Source organism: Phascolarctos cinereus, unplaced genomic scaffold, assembly GCF_003287225.1.
Source record: "Phascolarctos cinereus isolate Bilbo 61053 unplaced genomic scaffold, phaCin_HiC Scaffold_2;HRSCAF=192, whole genome shotgun sequence".
Classification (NCBI taxonomy): domain Eukaryota; kingdom Metazoa; phylum Chordata; class Mammalia; order Diprotodontia; family Phascolarctidae; genus Phascolarctos; species Phascolarctos cinereus.
The window spans coordinates 225,927,636-225,950,251 of record NW_027555625.1 but is presented as its reverse complement, the minus strand read 5'-3'; the positions used below and the strand labels follow the sequence as shown (position 1 = coordinate 225,950,251).

The following is a 22,616-nucleotide window of genomic DNA, read 5'->3' as shown; positions in this document are numbered from 1 at the left end:
CGACCATGTTATGACGTAGCAAATGAGGACAGAAAGATTGCGCATTAGGTAATAGCTGACACTTAAATAGTTTGCAAAGAATTTTGCAACTATTTTGAGCCTCAAAACAACCACATGAATTAGGCACTATTATTATTACCATTTCAAGTTGCTCAGAGAGGATGATGTGTTAGTTTCACGTGAAGCCAAGGCCTACCTAAATCTAGGCCAGTGATCAAATGGATGACCTCATTTAAAGTCTAGGAAGCTCAATGTTCTCATCTGTAAAATGAGGGGAATGGATCAGATGTCCTTAAAATCTTTCAGCACTAAGATCTTATGACTACTATTTTTGCCTAATTATGTCTAAACTCATATCTTCATTCAAAATTCAGTGAAGCTGTAATAAGAACATTTGATAAACTAAGCTTCAAAGAGTTTTCCTACAAGCCAGAGGATATCTCTATATCCATTGCCCTGATGGTCTTAAAGATAAACAATTTCCATCTTAGGTTGGGGAGTCCATTTGAGATTCTGTTAAAAATAAACCAAAAAAGTCCCTACTAAATAACTGATCAAAGTCAACATAGTATGAATAGAACAGTTGAGACAATTTTGTAAAAAATGGTTTTATCAGTCCATTTTTGTATAAAACACATGGGAAGAAACCTAGCCAATCAACACACAAATTGCTGCCACATGACAAGATACTTTGTCAAACTTGGAATCTAAAGAACATACAAATGTTTTATCATGTCTACAGTCAATTGTCTATGCTTTTCCATTTAACTATTTAAAAAAATTCCACATATCCCCATTATTTCTTCTGTCCCAGTTACAGTACAATGACAGGGAGGAAGAGGGTTGGTTAAAACAACACTCTATGCAGTTTTCTGCTGTCCCTTCTTTCCAATCAGAGATTTGTGGATGTGAGGAATCACACCTAAATTGAAAGAAAAAACAAGATTATTGGTAAGACTTCTCTAGTATTTATAAATTTTATTCTATAATTCAGTGATAAGTGGTTACATTACAGAAACTATTAAATTAGTCACTTTATTTTCTCTATTCTGAAGTTGTCATTCTACACCTTTTTCATTTAAATACTTTATAAAAGTGAAAACATTTAAAAATTCCTTAGCTTTATTCTTGGCTATATGGAATGGCTCTCTGAAAGAGGGGAGAGGAGAAAAACAAGAAGAAATTTAGGCAATATACAAAAGACATCAATAAAAATTTATTTAAAAAAACACACAAATAGTTTATGTAAGTTAAAATTTCTATCACACTTCTGAGGATTAGGGCTTTTAAAGTTTTTGTTGTTCAGACCTGTGATTTCATCTGTGTAGGGAACTCACTTTACCAATGAGGAGCAATAATTATTCTGTAACTTTTAGTCTTAGGTAAATAAATGCCTGGGACATTGACAGCTTAAATGACTTGTCCCAGAGACAAGTGGCAGTCCAGTGTGTTTCAGCGTTGAGACCTGAACCCAGGACTTCCTGACTCACAGGCTAGCCCTATATATACTATGTCACACTGCTATTTGATTAATTGGGCAATTTGACAAAAATCATTATATAGCCACAAGGCAAGGTTAAAGAGAGGAATGTTTACTTATGGAAGCAAAGTTATGTTTATTTTTATGAAAAACTGTACACACAAAGTATAAATCCAAAGAATCATAGATGGGGAACCTTGATAACCTTTGGGCAATTCTCCATGCTGACAAGAGTAAGCTGGTGCCTTTTCTGCTCCTTTGTACTGAAGGATAGACTATGTTTATTATTCTAGAAGTTAGTCACTGTTTAGTGACCTTAGTGGAACTAGATTTATTGCTTTTGGGTATCTTATTGTTCCAATGGACACTCCCAAGTTTTTCCCAGTAAAGTTTCTGACATTCTTAACAGCTGCATCAAATATGTGAATATTCTCTACCACCTGCAAGTCTTAAATAGTTTGTGTATGTGGTGATGCTGGGTCTATGGTTTTGAGGATATTTTTGCCTCCAATCCATATGGAGTATCACAATTCTGTGGATGGATGCAAACTCTATTTCTGTAAATGGTGTATTCAATGTCTCATGTGGCATGGATGTTAAGACTAGTGGTTCGCTCCACTTTTTCATCTGGTGTTATTTGACTAACACCATCAGATGGTAGAATTCTAACCATCATCAAGGCAGGGCACAGCCTATCAATGCTTAGAACACGAAAATAAGCCTGGGAATTTTGGGAGTGGTATATGTGCCACCTCATAGTCATTCATCATTCATGCACTCATCACTGTCCTGGTATAACCATTAAATCTTCCTCTTTTTAGACCCCAAGTTACCCTAACACTAGACAGAGAACTGAAGACACTCTCCAGCAAGTGTGCTGAATAGCTAACTCACTATTTGTAGGCATTGAGATGTAGTGAGGCATAGCTGTGTGTGGTCTGTTCCAAAGTCTAAGATTATGAAGTATTTATTAAAGCACCTACTATGTGCTAGATATAGAGAATAAAATCTATATTCACAAGCTTACTTTTTAATGGGGGAGATAAGTACTTATATATAAACATATAGCATAAATGTGAAAAAGTACAATTATGTAGAAAGTAGTTTGGGAGACAGGACATTAGTATTTAGAAGGGATTGTAAATGGTTTTATGCAATAGATGGTGCTTAAGAATTGTCTTAAAGGGGGGCAGCTAGGTGGCGCAGTGGATAGAGCACCGGCCCTGAAGTCAGAAGGACCTGAGTTCAAATCCAACCTCAGACCAAACACTTGACACTTACTAGCTGTGTGACCCTGGGCAAGTCACTTAACCCCAACTGCCTAAACAAAAAAAAATAGTACAACTGTCTTAAAGGAAGAGAGAGTGTATAAGGTAGAAGTAAAGAGGAAATGAATTCTAGGCATGAGGCATAGCCAGAAGCAAAGTACAGAGATGAGAAATTTCAGGGCAGAGGAGTGTTGGGTTCATATGAAGAACAGAGAGAAGACCAATTTGGCTGTACTAAACAAGAGGTTGCAGATATATGTGGTACCAGGTTGTGAAGGATTTTAAAAGTTCAACAGAGGGATTTATATTTTATCCTAGAGGGAACAGAAAGTAACTGGATTAGATAGTAGGGGATCTCATACATATAACCACACTTAAGGAAAATGATTTAACAGTGCCTAGTTAGAAGCTCGGCCTAATGGGCTGTGAGGAACAGCATGGCATAGCAGAGAAAGGGCAGGGCTTGAAGTCAGCAAGACTTATTAAGTTCAAGCTCTGCCCCTGACAAACTGTTATGTAGCACAGGAAAAATCACTTAACCTCTGAGTGCCCCAGGAACAAAGATTTTAAGTTGTTTATCGGTATTGCTAAAGGGAGTTTCTACTACAAAATCCCCATGTAGATGAAATTACTTCCAATTCTGGAAGTAATAATAATAGTAATAGCAGCAATAATGGGCTGCTTAGATTAGAGTTTCCAACCAGTCACTCAAATGCAACTAGATTAATGGCCAGTCATATATATATATATATATGTATTTATGTATACATGCCCCAAAACTTCCTCTACTTAAAAAGGTTCTACATACCACCACCAGCAATGGTAGCCTTGATAAGGGAGTCCAACTCTTCATCACCACGGATTGCAAGCTGTAAGTGACGAGGAGTGATACGTTTTACTTTGAGATCCTTAGAGGCATTTCCTGCCAGTTCCAGCACCTATAAAAAATGTTCGTGAAATAATTTAAGGAAAATTGAACAAGAGTTTCAGCTATAACAATTCATACAAGCCAACTTGCACAAATATTAGGAAAAAAATCATGACAGTATTTGGACATACAATACAAAATCATAATTAAGAAAATAAATTTTGCTTTGTTATTTTTTGCATAGGGCTTTATGCTTTCAAAAGTTCTTTAACATGTATTATTTCATCTGATTCTTTGAAAAACCACAGAATAATAAGATTTAGAGCTGAAAGGGCCGGCCCTTAGAGGCCATCCAGTCCAATGCTCTCATTTTACAGATGAAGAAACTGAGACCCAAAGAAGTTATCAAAGTAGTAGCAGAACCAGAATCTGAACTCAGGTCCTCAGGCTCCTTCATCACCTTTTCCACTACACTATGCTTAGTTGTTTAACAAAAAAAAAAAAACAACACCAACAAAAAAACACAAAAATAACAACAACAACAAAAAGAACACCTAAGTCTCTAGGTAATTAATTCTAGCAAAACTAAGAAGTGCATGTTCAAAGAAAATAAAAGGAAAAAAACCCTACCATCCCTTTAACTCAACAACCTTAAAGATCAATGTTTTAAAATGAATGCCTATATTCATTCCCCTATTTATTCAGTTTATTTTCACTCAGTACAAATGGACAAACTAGATTTTTTTATTTTCCATATTTGCATCATTGAGGCAAATTGAGGCAGCCAGGTGGCACAGTGGATCAAGTGCTGGGCTGGGACTCAGGAAGACTCATCTTCCTGAGTTCAAATCTGGCCTCAGACACTAACTGTGTGACCCTGAGCAAGTCACTTAATCTTGCTTGCCTTGGTTTCCTCATCTGTAAAATGAGCTGGAGAAGGAAACGGTAAACTACTCCAGTATCTTTGTCAAGAAAATCCCAAATGGGGTTGGCTCCAACTGAAAAACTACTGAACAACAGGCAAATAGGAGTAGTGGACTGAACACTGAAATTTAATCAGAAAATCTTGGGCTCAAGCCCCACTCCTGATATTTATTTCCTAGATGTATGATCCGGACAAGTCACAATCTTTCTGTATTTCAGGCAATTCCCTAGGTTGTATCTATTTGTCTTATACAAGCTGAGCTCCATCCTGGAGACTGGCATTCTCTATATTAAAAATTCTTGGCATATAGATAATTTACACTAAAACAGTCATGTCAAAAACATCACCTTTAATTAGAAGTCTCTGGCTATTTTCCCCATTTGGTTTGTAATAATTTTGGTTAACCAAATTAGGCTCTTTTAAGCTATATATCAATGATTTCTTTTTATTTATTGAGGTTGCTAAAGTCTTCTGCTCTAACATAGGACAATTATTTTAGTGCTAAATAAATGTGTTTTGAATCTTCTGAAATTCTTATGTTTCAAGTTGACAATCAGATGATGTACTTTTTCCTTGCCCTATCTGCATTTTAAATGAATGTCTGTTAACTTCATATAGAACTTCCTGCAGACCTTTGGAATCCCTGATACTGTCACCATCATCCCAGATTAACAGTCAGTGCCTTCAATAAAACAGGGTTTTAGATGAAAAATTACTGAAAGCAGTGTTTGCCATAGGCAATATTATAAATGTGTGATTTGCCAAGAGAAGTTACATTCAACTGAAGAGACCTTTGTGGTGGGATTTAATTATGTTTTTCTTTAAAAAGCAAAAAACCAATAAATAATGTAATTGTATGAGCTCTTTGGTTGTACTTCATTGACAGGAAACAGAGAAAGGGAAGGAGAGCAATGGGACTTGGACTAAAGAGAATTCTGTAACTGAATGAGAGATACTGCTTGGGTAGAGTCTGGGTTGGCTCGCTGAACACAGAATGGTTTCTGTCCTTCCAAATGGGGAATTTGTGCACTAGCCTATCTCACTCTACCCATTTGACCAGATCTATTCCATTCCAAACAATCCTCTATTCACTTGAATCTCTGAATTTCTAGAGATAAGAGACTTACTCTGCACTTGCAAGGAGACAATAAGGTTGATTCTTTATCTGCATAATATTAAACAAGCACTACATCTGTCAGCATAAATCCACTGAACTGAACTAAGCATCTCTTTGAAACTTAATAGCATCTTCCAGAGTGACTTAGTACCAGCACAGATAAGAATAAATTAATTTTTAAAAAATTATATACATATATATACACATATATACACACAAACTTGTTTAAATGTATTTTTGGTGCCTGCTTTGGCAGCACATATACTAAAATTGGAACAATAGAGAAGATGAGCGTGGCTCCTAGGCAAGCTTGACATAAATTTGTGAAGTGTTCCACATTTAAAAATGTATTTGTATGTGTGTGAGAGAACCTACATAAAGAGTTTTACGGTGTGTTATATCAGGCAATAGAGATCACAATCTATAGCCCCACAAACTCCTTAATTTGCTCAATTCTGTTAATATCTTAATTTCCTCAGTGATGACAGCTTAAAAGCTTTAAAATGATTTTTGGTGCCTTCCTATCATTGCCTATGTCAAATAACTTGCACAGTCTAGCTGATTTCTTTCTGTTAAAACATCTCTTTTCTGTCCATTTCTTATTGCTACCTCAACCCTAACCGAAAGCTAGCACTTCACATATGGATCATCACAATAGCCCTCTCACGGTTCTCACGGATTCTTCTAGTGCCTACAAATCTCCTCATCTTGACATTCAAGGTCCCATCATGCTCCCACAACCTAGCATTCCACTACTATCCCCCAATATGTACTCTCTGGTACTGTAGTGAACAGAGAGTTGGCCTTGGAGCCAGGAAGACCTGATTTCAAGTCCTAGCTCAGATACATCCTGGCTGTGTAACCCTGGAGGTCACTTAACCTTTCAGTACTCTAGGCAACTTCCTAAGACTCTTAAGTTGCAGAGAAGGTACCAACTTTCATAAGTAAAAGTAGTTTCCTCATCCACAAGTTCCCTAGACTACTGAAATCCCAGGTCCAGTGATTATTCCCTATTGAACTTCTCATTTCAATCACATACAGACCTACATGCACTCATCCAACTCCTCTAAAATGCCTTCTTTATCTACCCAAATCCTTCTCAAACTTCAAGGGGGTCTAATTCAAATCCCATATTGTCTAAGGTCTGACTATGCTGGCCAAAATGTATCATATTAGGATCATGATACAATGAAATCTAGGGACAGGTTCAAATCATCTACTCCCTCTGACACTACATACACAAGTGATCTTGAGAAGGCACTTGCTTCCCTCCATTCCCCCCGCCCCCCTCAGTTTATTTATCTATAAGAGGAAAGGTGGACAAGGTAGGCCTTGAAACCCCTTCTAACTCTGAATCTAAACTCCTCCTATAACTTTCTGGTATCCAATGATACACTGCCTGATAATGCAAGAACAAAAACAAACAACTCCCCCCACCCCTAAGGAATTTGTATGCTACTTGAGAGTAGGAATAAGGTCTTATCATAGCTTTCTTTTGCTTAGCCCTAGAGAAGACAGAATATTGCTAGGCATATAGAGAAGCTAAAGACTTTAAAACTGAATACATTATTTGAGACAATGTATTCACATAATAGCTTTCTAAAAGATCTATAACTATATATGTGAAGTTGATTTACTCTAATAATAATAGGTAATATTTATATAGTTGCTTATTATGTGCCAGGTACTGTGGTAAGTGCTTTACAGTTATTATCTCATTTGATCCTTACAACAACCTTGGGAGGTTGGTGCTATTATTACTGTCATTTTACAAATGAGGAAACTGAGGGAAACAGAGGTTAAGTGACTTGCCCAGGGTCACACAGCTAGTAAGTGTCTGAGGCTGGATTTGAACACAGGTCTTGGTAATACTTGTCAATATCTGGATCTAGAGTCAATCTTCAATAGCTGAAGAGTTGAGTATACAATCTCTGCAAGTGTAATACCAACTACAAAGTATCAGGGCTACCTGAACTATTTAAGGAAAAAAATTGTGTTCATGAATAAGGGTTTAAATAAAGTCACAAACATCTGAATTTCTTATGGGAGATAATCCAGCTTTTAATCAGCTTTCTTCTCACACGTGTAGAAAAGATATACTTTTTCTGTCCTTTAATGAGTCCATTCCAATTGGAAGGGCAAGACAATTTCTTTTCCAATTTATGAATAAATAGCAATAGAAAGGGGCAAAGATTAGTCAGATAAGGCAATATGATACAAGTCTTTTCACTGATAACCTACATTTGAAAAAGTCTCTTTTTAAAAATAAAAATTAAGACAATTTTATACAACCAACTTAAATTCATCCAATCTTAATGTTTAAATAATCTTTTTTTAAAAGTTAGTGTATATGTAATACTCCTAATTTTTCCACTTTGCATTCCACAGAGTTTTTATATATTTTGTTATTTATCATCATAAAATATTCCACAGCTTTGACATACCAGTTTTGCTATCTCCAAGCTTTCAGGCAATCGGGTTGTTTCCAGTTTTTGATGATTATAAATAGAGTAACTATAAATATGTCTGTACAAATAGGTCTTTTATCCTTTTCAATTATTTCCTTGAACTATATTTCCAATAGTGAGACTACTCAGTCAAAAAGAATGAGTTTTCACAGATCTTACTTCATATTATTAATTGCTTTTTGAAAAGACTGTGCCACCTTTTTTTTTTTACCTGTCACTACAACGTAAATGTGCCTCTTTCTCCATAGCTATCTGAATCACAGGCTGTCATATTTTCATTTTCGGGGAGGAGAGGCTGGGGAAAGAAAGACCTGGACTTATGATTTCATTGGTATAGGGACCTCCAAGTGAATTAAGCTCCCTCTACCAATGAACAATGGGCTCTTCAAAACTACTCTTTGAGAGCTGCCGGGGCATTAAGAGGTTAGGACATCTTCATAGTGTCATATATACTCAGTATGTATCCAAGGCAGGTCCTGAACTCAGGTCTTTCTAACTCTGAAGATAGAACTCTAACCATTATATTAAAGTGACTCTCAGAAATTTACATATCTTTTTTGGGGGGACAATTTACTGGGTACCACAAACATTTTTCAAAATGTTTACTTATTATTTGCATTTATGAATTGCCTGTTCACAACTTTTGATCATTACAGACTCATTATTAGAATTACAATTATAATAGTTCATCTTTAATTGTAGAAAACATGCTTTTCTAAGTCATGCTTATCGGAAATATATTTCTCCCATTTTGCTTTTAGACATTATTTTTGCTTTTAGTTCAATTACTTTCCACGTAATAAAACTTATCCTTACTTCTTTTGCTGAGCTTCAATAGTGAAAAATCCACTCCCAAATATGTTTAATAATGATAGTACACGTATAGCCTATATCAGATTGCATGCCGCCTTAGGGAGTGGAGAGTGGAGGGAGAGGGAAAAATTTAGAACTCAAAATCTTATAAAAATGAATGCTGAAAAATTTCCCATATACACACATAGAATAATTGCACTTGGAATTTATTATAGTAATTAATAATTTCTTCTCTATGATCATTTGAGGCAAGCAGCCCAATAACACTACTTTCACATGGACAAGGAAGGACTTGCCTATTTACTGGTTTTAAGCCTTTTCTGCAATGCTTATGGCAAACATAAAAAGATCTGTGTTTGTCCTCCCCAGCAAGATGTGATCCCCTCTATGCTTCTCTCCCTTGCTTTGCCACTGGCCTACTAGGAAAGCCTGGGGTGCCCAGAAGGTTAATGCAGGGCAGAGATGGGAAAACCTGTGTTTCTCAGTTTTGAGCATTAGAGCTGGCAGGTGGCCTATAGCTAACAAATTTACATCTGGAAAAATTCATAAGCAATTTCAAAAAGCAAAACACAAAAATACAATTCAAATGAGATTCATTTCTCTAATTTAATCAGCTTTATTATATACTAAGATGTTCTATGTATATGAATCTATTTCTGGAATCCCTCTAATTCTTACCATGTTGCATAGATGATGAACCTAAGTCTTCAAAGATGGACCTGAGTTCAATGCCAGGTCTGTGTGAACCTGGGCAAGTCACTTAACCTCTCTTGAGCCATTTTCTCTTCTATAAAATAGGTATAAAACTCTGTAATTCTTGGACCTCACAGGGTTGTTGTGAGGAAGTTACTTTGAAGTATAAAAAACTTAGAGCAAAGGCAAATTTTATGTAGCTTCAAGAGCTATATGAGTTATATTTCTATACTGTTCCATGGTTCTATTATTCTAACTGGTACTGTAGTAGAGCCAAAAATTACCCCAGGGAGTAATGTCATTTTTACTGTTTAATGTTCTCAACCACAAAAGAAATCACTCTCCACTTATTCAGGCCTTCTTTTGTTTCTGCCATTGAAGTTTTATAGTTCACTTTGTGTATTATGTATTTATGATTAGGTTAATATTAAAATATATAATCTTTTAAAATCATTTTTACAAACAGCATCTCTTTCTAAAACTTCTTCTGTAAATGTGACTATAAATTTGTGTTTCTATGGGTTCATTTTACATGATTTACTGAATTTATTTATCATGCACTTAGCACAGTACCTGGCATATAGTGGTGCTTAATAAATGTTTGTTGAGTGAATTTTAATGGGGTGAGATGACTTTTTGGATTTTCTAGGCACATATACACATTTGCCTTAAATAAGCTTCAGTAATAGTTATTATTTATACATTTATACAGCACTTAAGAAATTTACCTCATTTAAATCCCACAACACTGTGAGGTGGATACTATAGGTATAGCTTTTTTTACAGAAGAAAAAACTAAGGGTCAGTAGGGTTAAATGATTCATTTACTCATTGTTATACAGCTAGCAAGCATCAGAGACCACATTTGAATTCAAGCTCTTCCTGGTTCCAAGTCCAGCCCTTATATACTACGCTAAAGAGTTTTTCAAAATAAACAAACTTAACTTTCTAATATAGTTGCAAGATATATTTTGTGGGAAAGAAGCTCACCAAAATAAATTCCTTAAGTAAAAAGTGTAGTGAATACTTTTTAAAGATAACATCTACATCTGAGCTATGAAAAATATTTATTATCCAACAATATGGTTACACTTAAGAGAAATTACTAAAAGGGATTAATAAGCTAAATCAAACTACACACAAACATACATATCCTTATACTGATTAGAGTGATCTGTAATCTTTAAAATAATCTAGGGATTAATCTTTGAATACCTTAAAATATGGCTTGTGATGCCCTATTTATGAAACTTATACGGTTACACAAATATAGTTGTCTCAAACGCTATACAACAAGCTCTCATTTCTCTAGAATCCAACCACCAAAAGTCCTAAATAACAGACTCAGAAACAGTACTAGGAAGTGCAGCTATTTCATCAACTCAAGGAGCAACCCCTTTTCTTTGATCACTTCAGTGTGTATAGTTATGTTCCAGCAGATTGAAGGTACCCAGAATTTGACCTGCAAAATAATTAAATCTTTCTTCAAGCACCAGGTTGAGATAAAACATAATTCCTCACATTTAATTTCAAAACAATTTTAATACTGTTTCCCCCCATCACAAATGTACAGCACCAACATTAAACTGTGAACCAAACAGGTATTTTAGCACCACGCCTGACACCTAGTAAGTGTTATATAAAGATTAGTAGTTGTTGTTATTAGCTATCTGGTAGGGCAACCTGGAATCTCATGACATCCTAACAAATGACTTACAAACAAACAGAAACACCTGTGAGCTGGGGGTCTTTTTAGTAGAGTAGTACTTGCCAGCACTCTGCCCAAAGGAAGGTAAATTCTGATCACTGAAACCTGCAATATATCTTGGGGTTTATGGGATAGATTTTTTTCCTTAAGGACCATGCCTTAAACCCAAATCACTCTGGCTCTCACTGACTGGCCAACAACAGGTGCCAGGCCAAACCCCACTTGGTTATTGTTTGGGCCCTGACTGGCTCAGAGTGAATATAAATAGCAATTGTTTCTGTTTTGGCCAAAACCCAAAGGGTCTTCCCCTCCCAGATTTTATTTTTTTTTGAAGTATGGAAAACAGGCCATTCTCTGCCTCATTTCTTACCTAGCTTTAATCACTGAACAGCAATGCCTCAGTCAAACTGAGACCTGGGAAATACCTTAACTTAAAAGGCCAAGGTCCACTGCATCCAGGGCCATCTCCCATCATCCTGATCTATACCTTGCCCACTGGACCCAGAGGAGAAAGTGAGGCTGGTGACTTTGCACAACCTTCCTTCACTTAATTCCAATTCATCTGCATGCCATGGCACCACCTCCCTGATGTCAAGGTCCTTTTCAAGAGAATGAAGGACAAACAACAACAGCAGCAAACAACGCTCGAGCAAGAGGGTTCTGAGGGATACGTCTGCATGGGGGTACACATGGGAAATGGGGGGGTGGGTAGCATTCTGATGATTGGGGAATGGGAAGATCAGCTTGTATGTATGCTTTATTTGGCAGATATGCTCTAGGTTACCAACACCTAATTGATAACATTTTTAGAGACTACAGATGTACCAGAAATGAGTATATAGTACCTAAAAATATTTATTAACTAACTAGTAATATTAGAGAAAACCTTCACAAACCTCAGCAGTGAGATACTCCAGAATTGCAGCACTATATACTGCAGCAGTAGCACCCACTCGTCCGTGACTTGTGGTACGAGTCTTCAAGTGTCTATGGATACGTCCCACTGGGAACTGAAATAGAAATAATCTCAATTATGAAGCACTTTAAAAAGTTAGGTTACTAAATATTTTATTTAGAATAAACTGTTAGAACAATAATTGGAATAAAATATGAAAAGAGAAAACAGCTCAGCTATAAAAAGTTAACTATTTCAGATTAATCTCTTCAGCAATTAATTATTCCTAGAACCATAACTCCTAAGGTCTGGACTAGAGACTGAATTCCTGGCAAGAAGAGAACAAATTTTACCTTTTTCTTCCTGAGAACAGGAAAAAAAATAGAAAAGAAAAAAAGTCATATGGTAGAGAGTTCCACATTTCTCTAACAAGTAGTAAAGCTCTAAGAAGTAAGTATTACTTGAGCAGAATCTTTAAAGTTTTAATCATTAAATAAATAACCTCTTCTACCAAGGCCTTTCTTGACCACTTCAGTTGTTGCTCCTCTTCCTCTCTCTCTCTTCCAATTATTCTGTATTTATTTATCTGTGAAACAATGCTATTTTGCCTGGTAGGCTATAAGACCTCTGAGGGCAGGGACTAGTTTCATTTTAGTCTTGGTATCTTTAGCACCTGTGTATTACTAGGTGTTCAATAAATACTTGTTGAATTGAAATAAATCTCATCAGCTTCCATTGGTACAGTGATCATTTCTATGTAGAAGATTCTGAGATTGAAACATTCAGCTCTCTTGAGCGCTAGTGCCAAATCACCAACTGCCCAGTGGATACCCTGAATTAGATATCCTACAGGCACCTCAAATTTAACATCTCCAAAACAGAATTCATTCTCTTTTGCCCAAAGTCTCCCCTCTTTCTGCCAAGGGTACCACCATCCTCCCACTCAGGTTTGGTGCCATCTTCTACCTCTCACAGTGACCCAAATATCCAATCCCCCTTCTCTCACGGCCACTATTCTAGTTCAGGCCTTTTTCACTTCTCCCCTACTGCAATGCCTTCTGATTGTGTCTCCTAGTCTCAAGTCTCTCCTTGATCCAATCCATCCTCCACTCAGTTGCTAGAAGTGATTTCCCTAAACGATTAGTCTGATCATGAAAACTCACCCTTTACTCAATATACTCTAGCGGCTTAGTTTCTCAGGATCCTCTAAGAAATCTTTTAACATTTAAACATTTAACATTTAAATCATTTAACATTTAAACATCACAACTTGGCCCCCCTACCTTTCTAGTCTTAAACTTTACTCCCATAAAGTCTATAACTTGTTATTCCTCACAAGACAGCCCATCTCCCTTCTCTCTGCCATTAAATTGGCTGTCCTCCATGCTTACAATGCTGCCCCCTTGCAAATTTCTGCCTCTTAAAGCCCCTAGCTTCCTTCAAGACTCAGAGTAAATGACACCTTCTGTACCTTTCTAGATCCTTTCAATACAAAAGTCTTGTCCTCTAGGGTACCTTCTATTTACTCTATATGTATATTTTATAGTAAGCTCCTTTAGGGCAAAGGCTGTTTTAGTCTTTCTTTATATCCCTAGCACTTGGGACAGTGCTTGACAAACACAGCGTGTTCAACAAATATTTGTTGAGTGACTTTTTTTTTTTTGGTGATGCAATTGGGGTTACATGACTTACCCAGGGTCACAGAGCTAGTAAGTTTCAAGTGTCTGAGGCCGGATTTGAACTCAGGTCCACCTGACTCCAGGGCCGGTGCTCCATCCAACTGCACCACCTAGCTGTCCCTCTCTTGACGTTGACTGACTTCCATACATGCATGAACAAATTCATGCTATCAGAAAACAGGACACTGAACACCACTCAACAACCCTGTCATCTCTCACTGATTCCCTAACACATACTCTAGAGTAACCATTTCCAAGCTTTTCCTGTCCTATTTATTTCCCACATATTTCACTGAGAACATATATTTAATATTAGAAGATATCACAGCATCTGTGATTTAGATCTGGAAGGGATCTTGGAGGTCATCTAGTCCAAACTTCTAAATTTTACAGATGTAGAAACCAAAGCAGAGGGAGGTTAAGTGACTTGTCCAAGGTCACATGGTTAGTAAGAGGCAAAGCCAGGATCTGAATTCAGCTGTACTAATCGCAAATCTAGTGCATTTTCCATTCTGCCACATTGTTTCTTTGAGCAGAGTTCTCACATACAAGGCCTCTCAATTTCTCTCCTTTTTAGCCTGAATTGTTTTCACATATTCTGTCTTTCCCCCTACATCAGAGGAAGAAGAGTTTATCAAGAAATGACAAGTAGGGAGAGGATGGCAACTCACAGCTATACCAAATGCAATTCTACTCAAGGTTCTTCTCTTCCTTTAAAAAAACAAAACTGGGCTAAGAACTCACTATTCAATAAAAACTGCTGGGAAAGATTAAAAGCAGTCTGGCATAGACCAGCATCTCACTGTAGATACCACAATAAATTCAAAACAGGTATATGATTAAACATAAAGGGGGATATAAGCAAATTAGAAGAGCACGGAAAAATTTTCCTGTCAGATCTATGGGTGAGGTAAGAGTTCATGACCAAATGAGATAGAAAAGATCACAGGAGGTAAAATGGATGATTCTTACTTCCTAAAATTTTAAAAGTTTTATACACAACTAATGCAGCCAAAATTAGAAGGAAAGAAGGATTCTTTATAGAAGCTTCTCTGATAAAGGCCTTATTTCTCAAATAGAGAACTGAGCCAAATTTATTTTAAAAAAGCCATTCCCTAATTGATAGAAAATAAAAAGGATATAAACAGGTAGTTCTCGAAGAAGAAATCAAAGCTGTCAAGTCATATAAAGATACTTTAAATCACTAGTAATTACAGAATGCAAATTAAAACAACTCTGAGGTACCACCTCACACCTATCAGATTAGCTAACATGACAGAAAAAAGAAAGACAAATGCTGAAAGGGATGTGGAAAAAACAGGGACACTAATATACTGCTGGTGGGACAGCTAGGTGGCACAGTGGATAGAGCATTGGCCCTGGAGTCAGAAGGACCTGAGTTCAAATTTTACCTCAGACCAAACACTTGACACTTACTAGCTGTGTGACCCTGGGTAAGTTACTTAACCCCAACTGCCTCAACAAAAAGCAAAAAGCAATAAACAAACAAGCAAATAAATAAATAAATAAATATACTTCTGGTGGAACTGTGAGCTGGTCCAACCACTGTGGAGAACAATTTGGAACTATGCTCAATGGGCTATAAAACTGTGTATATACCCTTTGACCCAGTAAAAACCAATACTAGTTCTGTACCCCAAAGAAATCAAAGAAAAAAGAAAAAGCACTCATATTTACAACAGCTCTTTTTGTGGTGGCAAAAATTTGGAAACTGAGGGGATGCTTATCAATTCGTGAATGACTGAACAAGTCGTGGTATTTGATTATGTTGGAACGCTATCACGAAGAGGATGGTTTCAGAAAAATCTAGATTTTTTTTTGAAGTGAGCAGAACTAGGAGAACATTGTACATAGTAAGAGCAATATTATAATAATTAACTGTGAAAGATCTGGCTACTGTGATCCACAGCAATTTCAAAGGTCTCATGGTGAAAAATGCTATCAAACTTCAAGGAGAGAAATGAAACTGTTAATAAAAACAAAATTTACTATTTAACCCCCCCAATTACATATAAAAACAATTTTTAACATTCATTTAAAAAATTTTTGAGTTCTAAATTCTCCTCTTTCCTCCCTTGTGCACCCCCCTCCCCCCCGCATTGAGAAGGCAAGCAATTTGATATAGGTTACACATGTGCAGTCATGCAAAACATATTTCTATGTTAGTCACATTGTAAAAGAAAACAGAGGCCAGAAAAATAAAAGGAAAAAAAATTTGCCTAGATTTTCATCCAGAGTCCATCAGTTCATTCTCTGAAGGCAGACAGCATTTTTCATCCTAAGTCCTTCAGAATTGTCTTGCATCATTGTTTGACTGAGAATAGCTAAGTCATTCACAGTTAATCATCGTACAATACTGATGTTACTGTGTACAATATTCTCCTGGTTCTGCTCACTTTGGATCAGTTCATGCAAATCTTTACAGGTTTTTAAGAACATCATGCTCAACATTTCTTATAGCACAATAGTGCTCCATCACAAACTGATAACTCTTGAGTGCAAACTGAAGCATATTTTTTTCCCTTTTTCTCTTGCCCTCTCCCCTTCCCCCTCTCCTAACATGGCTGATGTGGAAAAGTTTTACATGACTTCATATGTGTAATTTGTACTGTACTTCTTGCCTTCTTAAGGGGCGTGGGAGGGGCCAGAGGGAGGGAATTTGGAACTGAAAATAAACAAACCAAAACCAACAAAATACTCCAACTCTACATGGTCAAGGTCAGGTTTAGATGATAGTTAAATAGGAATAGGAACCAGTCTGGAAAGTTACGCAGGGCATTTATAGTTTAAAGATACTTTAAAATAAGATTCCCATGCTCTATAACTTGTCAATTCTATTCTGTCAACTGGTCCAAACTTCACAGAACAAATCTTTTTATTAAGGGATCTAGCATATAATGATGGGTTAGGGTTCTGTGAAGTTTGGATTCGGTCGAAGGGCCAAACTTGAGGACCTACATGGCCACATATGGCTTCAAGACCACAGGTCCCCCATCTCTGCTCTAGATGTTGTTTTCTCTCTCTGTCACCAGGCCTTGCGCCTTGCAATGGCTTTGCAATATCTGGTCCAATATTCTGAGCATCAATTCTCTTTTTACCTTAGTTCAGAAACAGTGTTTTTTGTTTATTTATTTATTTTTTTTCAAAAAAAGACTAAGGGAAGGAAGATTTAAAAAGAAATGGGACCACACTCTTGAAATTCTTTTCCCTGGGTTTCATTAACCACTCTGGTTCTTCTGTTTCCTCTCTGACCTACTGTCTTAGTATCCTTCCCTGAATCTTCTTTCTTCTTCCTCGTAAAAGTGAATTTCTCTAAGGCACCATGCTTGTCCTCCTGCTTTTTTTTACGTATGCGCTCTCATCATTTTCCCATGGCTTCAATTATTACTTCTAAATTCATAATGGTAGCAATATTAGCTGACATTTGGGGCAGCTAGGTGGCACAGTGGATAGAGCACTGGCCCTGAAGTCAGAAGGACCTGAGTTCAAATGAGGTCTCAGACCAAACACTTGACACTTACTAGCTGTGTGACCCTGGGCAAGTCACTTAATCCCAATTGCCTAAAAATAAAATTTTTAAAAAAAGTATTAGCTGACATTTATATATACAACAACCCTATGTATGAGATAGGTACTATTATCATTCTGATCTAGAGATGAAGAAACTGAAGTTCAGTAACATCCCAGGATCACAATGCTACTTGCATTGACTGAGTGATAACTGAGTGACTCAGTGACTGAGGTATGACTAGAATCCAGGCCTTCCTAAGTCCAATGCTCTTATTCATCATACCCTAATATTTTCCCAAATCTATTATCTCCAACCATGACTTTCCAAAAGTCTGCTGGGTAATTATTAGAGATACATCTTTATTAAGTTTCATAACTATACCATTCATGAATATAAAAAAATTTTGGCCCAAAATAAAATAATTTTGCATACATTACCTGTAGTCCAGCTCTTTGTGAGCGAGACACCGCCTTAGCCTTGGCCTTCCCACTGTCTTTTCCAGCTTTGCCTCCAGCCTAAAAGTGAAAATAATGTAAAGATTACTTGGAAAGAATGGTTTCTGAATATTTAAAGCAGAAAACTCCTATACATAGTTTTACTCTATGCTATTAAAACAATGTCCCCGTTCCCCTCCTACCCACCCAATCCCCTTTACAGTGGTATATTAGATAATATGAAATTACAACTACCTTGCATTAAGATTAAAGTTACAAATTATTTCCCTCACTTCCTTGCAAAGGTAGGGATGGAAAATTCCACATACTCATGTGATATGTTGATTACTTTTGCTGACCCTCTATTCCCCTGCCCATTCTTTATTTTTTATTCTTTGTTACAAGGATTATTTTAGTGGGGGGGGGAAGGACACATGTGGAAATGGAGGTGATAAAACAAAAGGTTATCAATAAGATTAAAAATTTGACAAAAATAAGATTAAATCTTAAAATTATTTCAAAATATTGGTCTATCCTTCCTTGAATGTTTTACTAAACTCATGGATTTACATAGAGAAACTGTTTAAATGTTTCTATTGACTTGAAGAACTAAAAAAAAAACTTAAAACAAAAACCAAAATAAGCAATATTATTAAACATTCTAAAAGCGTGTTCCTTGCTAAAAGCAGCTCTATTTCTATTAAAGTGTTACCTTACACAACTATCATCAAAATAGAATCAAAATTAGAAAAGGTGCAATATATTAAAGTAACTAATTATACGTGACATTCAAGAACTTTAAATCTTAAGATAAAAATTGAAACTACTTTATGATACTTTCTTCAAAAAAGACTTTTTTACAGCCTCAGACACTTGGCACTTACTAGCTGTGTGACCCTGAGCAAGTCACTTAACCCCAACTGCCTCACCAAAAAAAAAAACAAAACAAAAAAGACATTTTTAAAAGGTTAGTTTTAAGCAATAAACTTAAATATATACACAATTATTTATACTTTCAAAAATGAACAAAACACAAATAAAAACTTACCAGTTACTCCCTATGTTCCTTCTATTATTTTCTTTGTACTTATACATGAATTTTTCATTTCATATAAGTTATTCAATGTCTTTCTATCAAACTTTAAGGCAAATCCGTCAAAACAGTGTCTGGCTTATCTTGATTGCCTACACTAATATAAATTAAGGTTTATAGTCTTAACATAAGCAAAAGAAATAGCCATTTGGGAGTTGAAGGTTGAGGTTGTGATCAGATGCAATTAAAAACCCAAACATTAATTCATATTTTCTTACCAAAATTGAATAACCTTGGCTGGCTTTCAGGTAGATTTAAGCTTCTATGATAAGTTTCTTCCCTGTCTCTACAGCCCCACTGCCTTCCTTCCACCCCTCCAATCCTGTTCCATCATTTAATTAAAATTTCAACTAGGGTACCATTAGGGAGAAATCCCACTGTTAAAACTGAAGCGATACAGCATATGAAAATGAAATTGCAACATATACATATACTATCCTCAAAGTCTTAATAAGGTTTTATGCTTTAATAGCTTAAAGCCCCACTAAGACTTTAAAACATCCTGTATCTAAGGTCACCTCATGGACTATACACTATCATGGACATGACATATTATCACCCCTTCCTTATATGACACAAAACCATTATTTTATTGTAGCTGAAAAAAGCTTTTAACTTTCCTTTCAAATGCAATTTTACTATTCTAATCAAAAGGAGTCACCCTATTGTTTTGGTAATAAAATTATTTGAGTGACAACAACAAAGTAAATGAACAACTTAAACTGCATTAACTTCAAACTGTCAAAGCACAGGAATCCAACAAACTTGCATTTATACTTACTAACTAACTCATGGCACTGATCTTCAAATTCTCTTCCCAATTTGTACCACAAAGTATCCATTTAACAAAATATAAATTTAAGTTGTACAGTGGGGTACCTGGATAATTGTGCTTACCTGTGCCTTCAGAGACTCCATTAACTATTGTTGCCACCTATTTTGTTATGTTTGCAACAGGATGGCAAGGTATGATGTGTCTAAAATGTCCATTAATTTTTTTCTAGTACCAGGAAAGTATGGAGGCAAGTTTGTTCATAAAGTTTTTGTAGTGATTCATCAGTTCTGGAGAGTCAGAGATCTAGTAAAAATCTCACATACTGATTTTTATTTTACTACTTCAAAACATAAAGGGACCCCCCTTTAGTACTAAATTTGCTTGAAGTTAACTTTTTATTTTAAAGTTATCGTCACCACATTATCATACAAACTTTTTAAAGTTAGAAGTTGCATAAAAGTTACATAAAAATTATATAATATGTAAAACTTTTATTTTGAAACAGCTACAAAAATCTCAGTATAATCTTATTTTGTTCAAACCTCTTTTTATATAGGTTGATTACTATGGCTGCAAAAATAGTACAGGGAATTTTTTATCTTAAGACTAAATAAGCACATTTTGGTGTATACACAACTCATTTTAGTTGAACTATGTATCACTCAAATGCTAATTTTGAGAAAAGCTAAGTTAAATGGAATATTAATTCCAACCTAAAAAATTTAGAAAAACTAATAAGAAGTTTTATATTATCAAGGGCACACAAAATTATACTTTAGCAATTAGTTCAGAACATCAGTTCTGCAATAACTGTGCTTCTTTACATTCCAACATTAAGGTAGGTACAAGATCCTTTTCACAAAACAGTTCATATGTTAAACTGAACAGAATATGATCTTCTAAGCATGAAAACAGGATCCAAGATGTTTTAATTTGCTATAGTCATATCCCAAAGAAAGCACAGGTAATAAACTGTAAATATTAGATTTCCTTTTCCTCTTTCCCTTAAGTTTCAGAACTCAAAACAGCACAGATTTGAAAAAATGGCCCAAACCAAGAGTGACAACTCAATACAGTCCTCATTATTTGGCAATACTAATGTATTTGATATTGATAAACTACTACAATATACCCTACATCTCTAGAGATCAGCTAAAAAGGTCAGATAATCACCCAAACTACTAGCTTGAATATGTCTGATTAATATAAACTGGGCCTTGGTTTCTACCGATGAAAGTTCTGTGAAAACTAAGTAAAGTGCTATGTCAATATAAAGTATAAATATCTAACATCAAGGGAGCTGGAATAAAGTACTTTCTGGGTCGAAAAGTATATGATTACTATAAATACTTCCCCCCTATCAATTCTGTATAGTGAAAATTGTCTTTATTATATTCCAAAATTCTCATATAAGTCTGTCACCTAACATCATTAAGAATAAACAATCCTACAGATTTATTATATAGGTTTTCTTGAAATGGAAATTCACTGTTTTATGTTGAATCCTCTCTTATGTTCTATGTGCTGTGTACGTGGCAATTTTTTTCTTTTCTTATTTAGTATTTGTTCAAAATAAATTCAAACATAATGAAACTATTGAAGTTCCTTTTCCAACCCAGGATCAAAATGGAAAAATAATTTAGAAGATTCTAAAATATAAATAGTAAGAACACTACTACAATTTGGGGGTGGAGAGGATATTAAATCTATGATTTCATCTGTGTACAGAGCTCCTGATGTGGAATTTCATCTGCCAATGCAGATCAGCATTTTTCTGCAACTTGTAATTGAGAAGTAAAGGGACTTGCCCAGGGTCTCACACTCTGCTAGTAGCTTCAGCATATTTTATTACTGCTGCTCTAAAAACTTATTCTCAACAATAATGAATACATAAAGCCGTAACTACTTAACATAATGAATACTGAAAAGCCATAACTACTTTACCCTAGAGTCTTTCTGTCTAGCTTCTTAATAAAGCTGAAACGACAACTTTAAAACCATACACCACTTGCCAAGATATGGCTTTTGGACTCAAGAGATGGGTAATTTCTGTATATCGATGAAGCAAAATAACTTGGCTTTGAAAGAAAGTCATGACCTCTAGTCTTGGGGGGAGGGAAGAGAAGGAAAAGAACATCTTCCACAAAGGACTCTTGAAAAATTAAGCAATCAAAATACAAAAGTGTGAGGCCTCATTTTCTAAAGCAGTATCCTTTTAGAATTCATCTGATGATCCCATAAAATCAATTTAGGTACATTTTTTTGGTGGTCAAGATTCACTTCTCCCTTTCTTAAAAATACATATGTCTTTTTCCAGCTCAATACCTTCCTCCACCTTTGCAAGAAAAATCTTCTAATGACACTGAATAAGCTCCAACCATACTGGGCCAGTATGCATACAAGCACCTTTCTGATGACAGACCTAATGTGGTTTTGTTCATTTAAAGGATGTTATCTGTCAGCTGAAAAACAAACGCTCAATTTCGGGCAAAGAGCAAAGAAATGCATATCCTCTCCTTGTCCAAACTCCAAGTTTCCTTAAAAACAAAAACCCAACAAAAAACCAACCATCTGAAATCTCGATCATAATCACGCATCCTGCATTTCCTCACTTTTCATTAAAAACAAAATTATTCTGATCATGGATGTAAACAGAATGACTGAATTTGGTTGGAAAAAGGCTGTGTATGTTGCTTACGTGATTTATCATGACGACAAGGTAGGCGTGAATTACAAGTCTGCGCCTTTTTCAAATGCTTGGCAGGGGACCTCTGGGACTGAGGGAAACAACAAAGTGCATCCGTCCCCAGCACTTGGGACTGACTCAAAACAACTTGCTTATTTAACAGCCGAGTCACATCCCTCCAG

General features: G+C 35.9%; 1 protein-coding gene and 1 non-coding gene across 3 annotated transcripts; one reads left to right on the top strand and one right to left on the bottom strand.

Annotated features, from left to right (window-relative positions):
* Positions 1-592: 592 nt before the first annotated feature.
* H2AZ2 (H2A.Z variant histone 2) lies at positions 593-22,562 on the bottom strand. Of its 2 annotated transcripts, XM_020984029.2 has the most exons (5): positions 22,447-22,546; positions 17,884-17,961; positions 12,237-12,350; positions 3,557-3,686; positions 593-922 (listed from the first exon to the last, which is right to left on the bottom strand). In XM_020984029.2, exons 1-5 carry the CDS (start codon positions 22,456-22,458, stop codon positions 861-863), a joined length of 396 nt encoding a protein of 131 aa, XP_020839688.1. In that variant the 5' UTR covers positions 22,459-22,546; the 3' UTR covers positions 593-860. The 2 variants fall into 2 exon arrangements, with proteins under 2 accessions (XP_020839688.1, XP_078005962.1); XM_078149836.1 differs by lacking the exons at positions 593-922; positions 3,557-3,686 and adding an exon at positions 10,681-11,094 and having other exon boundaries at positions 22,447-22,562.
* LOC144456024 (U6 spliceosomal RNA) lies at positions 5,899-6,001 on the top strand. Its single transcript, XR_013484933.1, has one exon. It is a non-coding gene; the product is annotated as a U6 spliceosomal RNA (small nuclear RNA).
* Positions 22,563-22,616: the final 54 nt, after the last annotated feature.

What these genes read in the sequence shown, in the direction of transcription:
- H2AZ2 (XM_020984029.2), bottom strand. An exon ending in TGGAGTATCTCACTGCTGAG is followed by an intron (nt 3,687 to 12,236) that starts GTTTGTGAAGGT and finishes CATTTTTTATAG; the next exon opens with GTGCTGGAACTGGCAGGAAA. An exon ending in GGCTACCATTGCTGGTGGTG is followed by an intron (nt 923 to 3,556) that starts GTATGTAGAACC and finishes CTTTCAATTTAG; the next exon opens with GTGTGATTCCTCACATCCAC.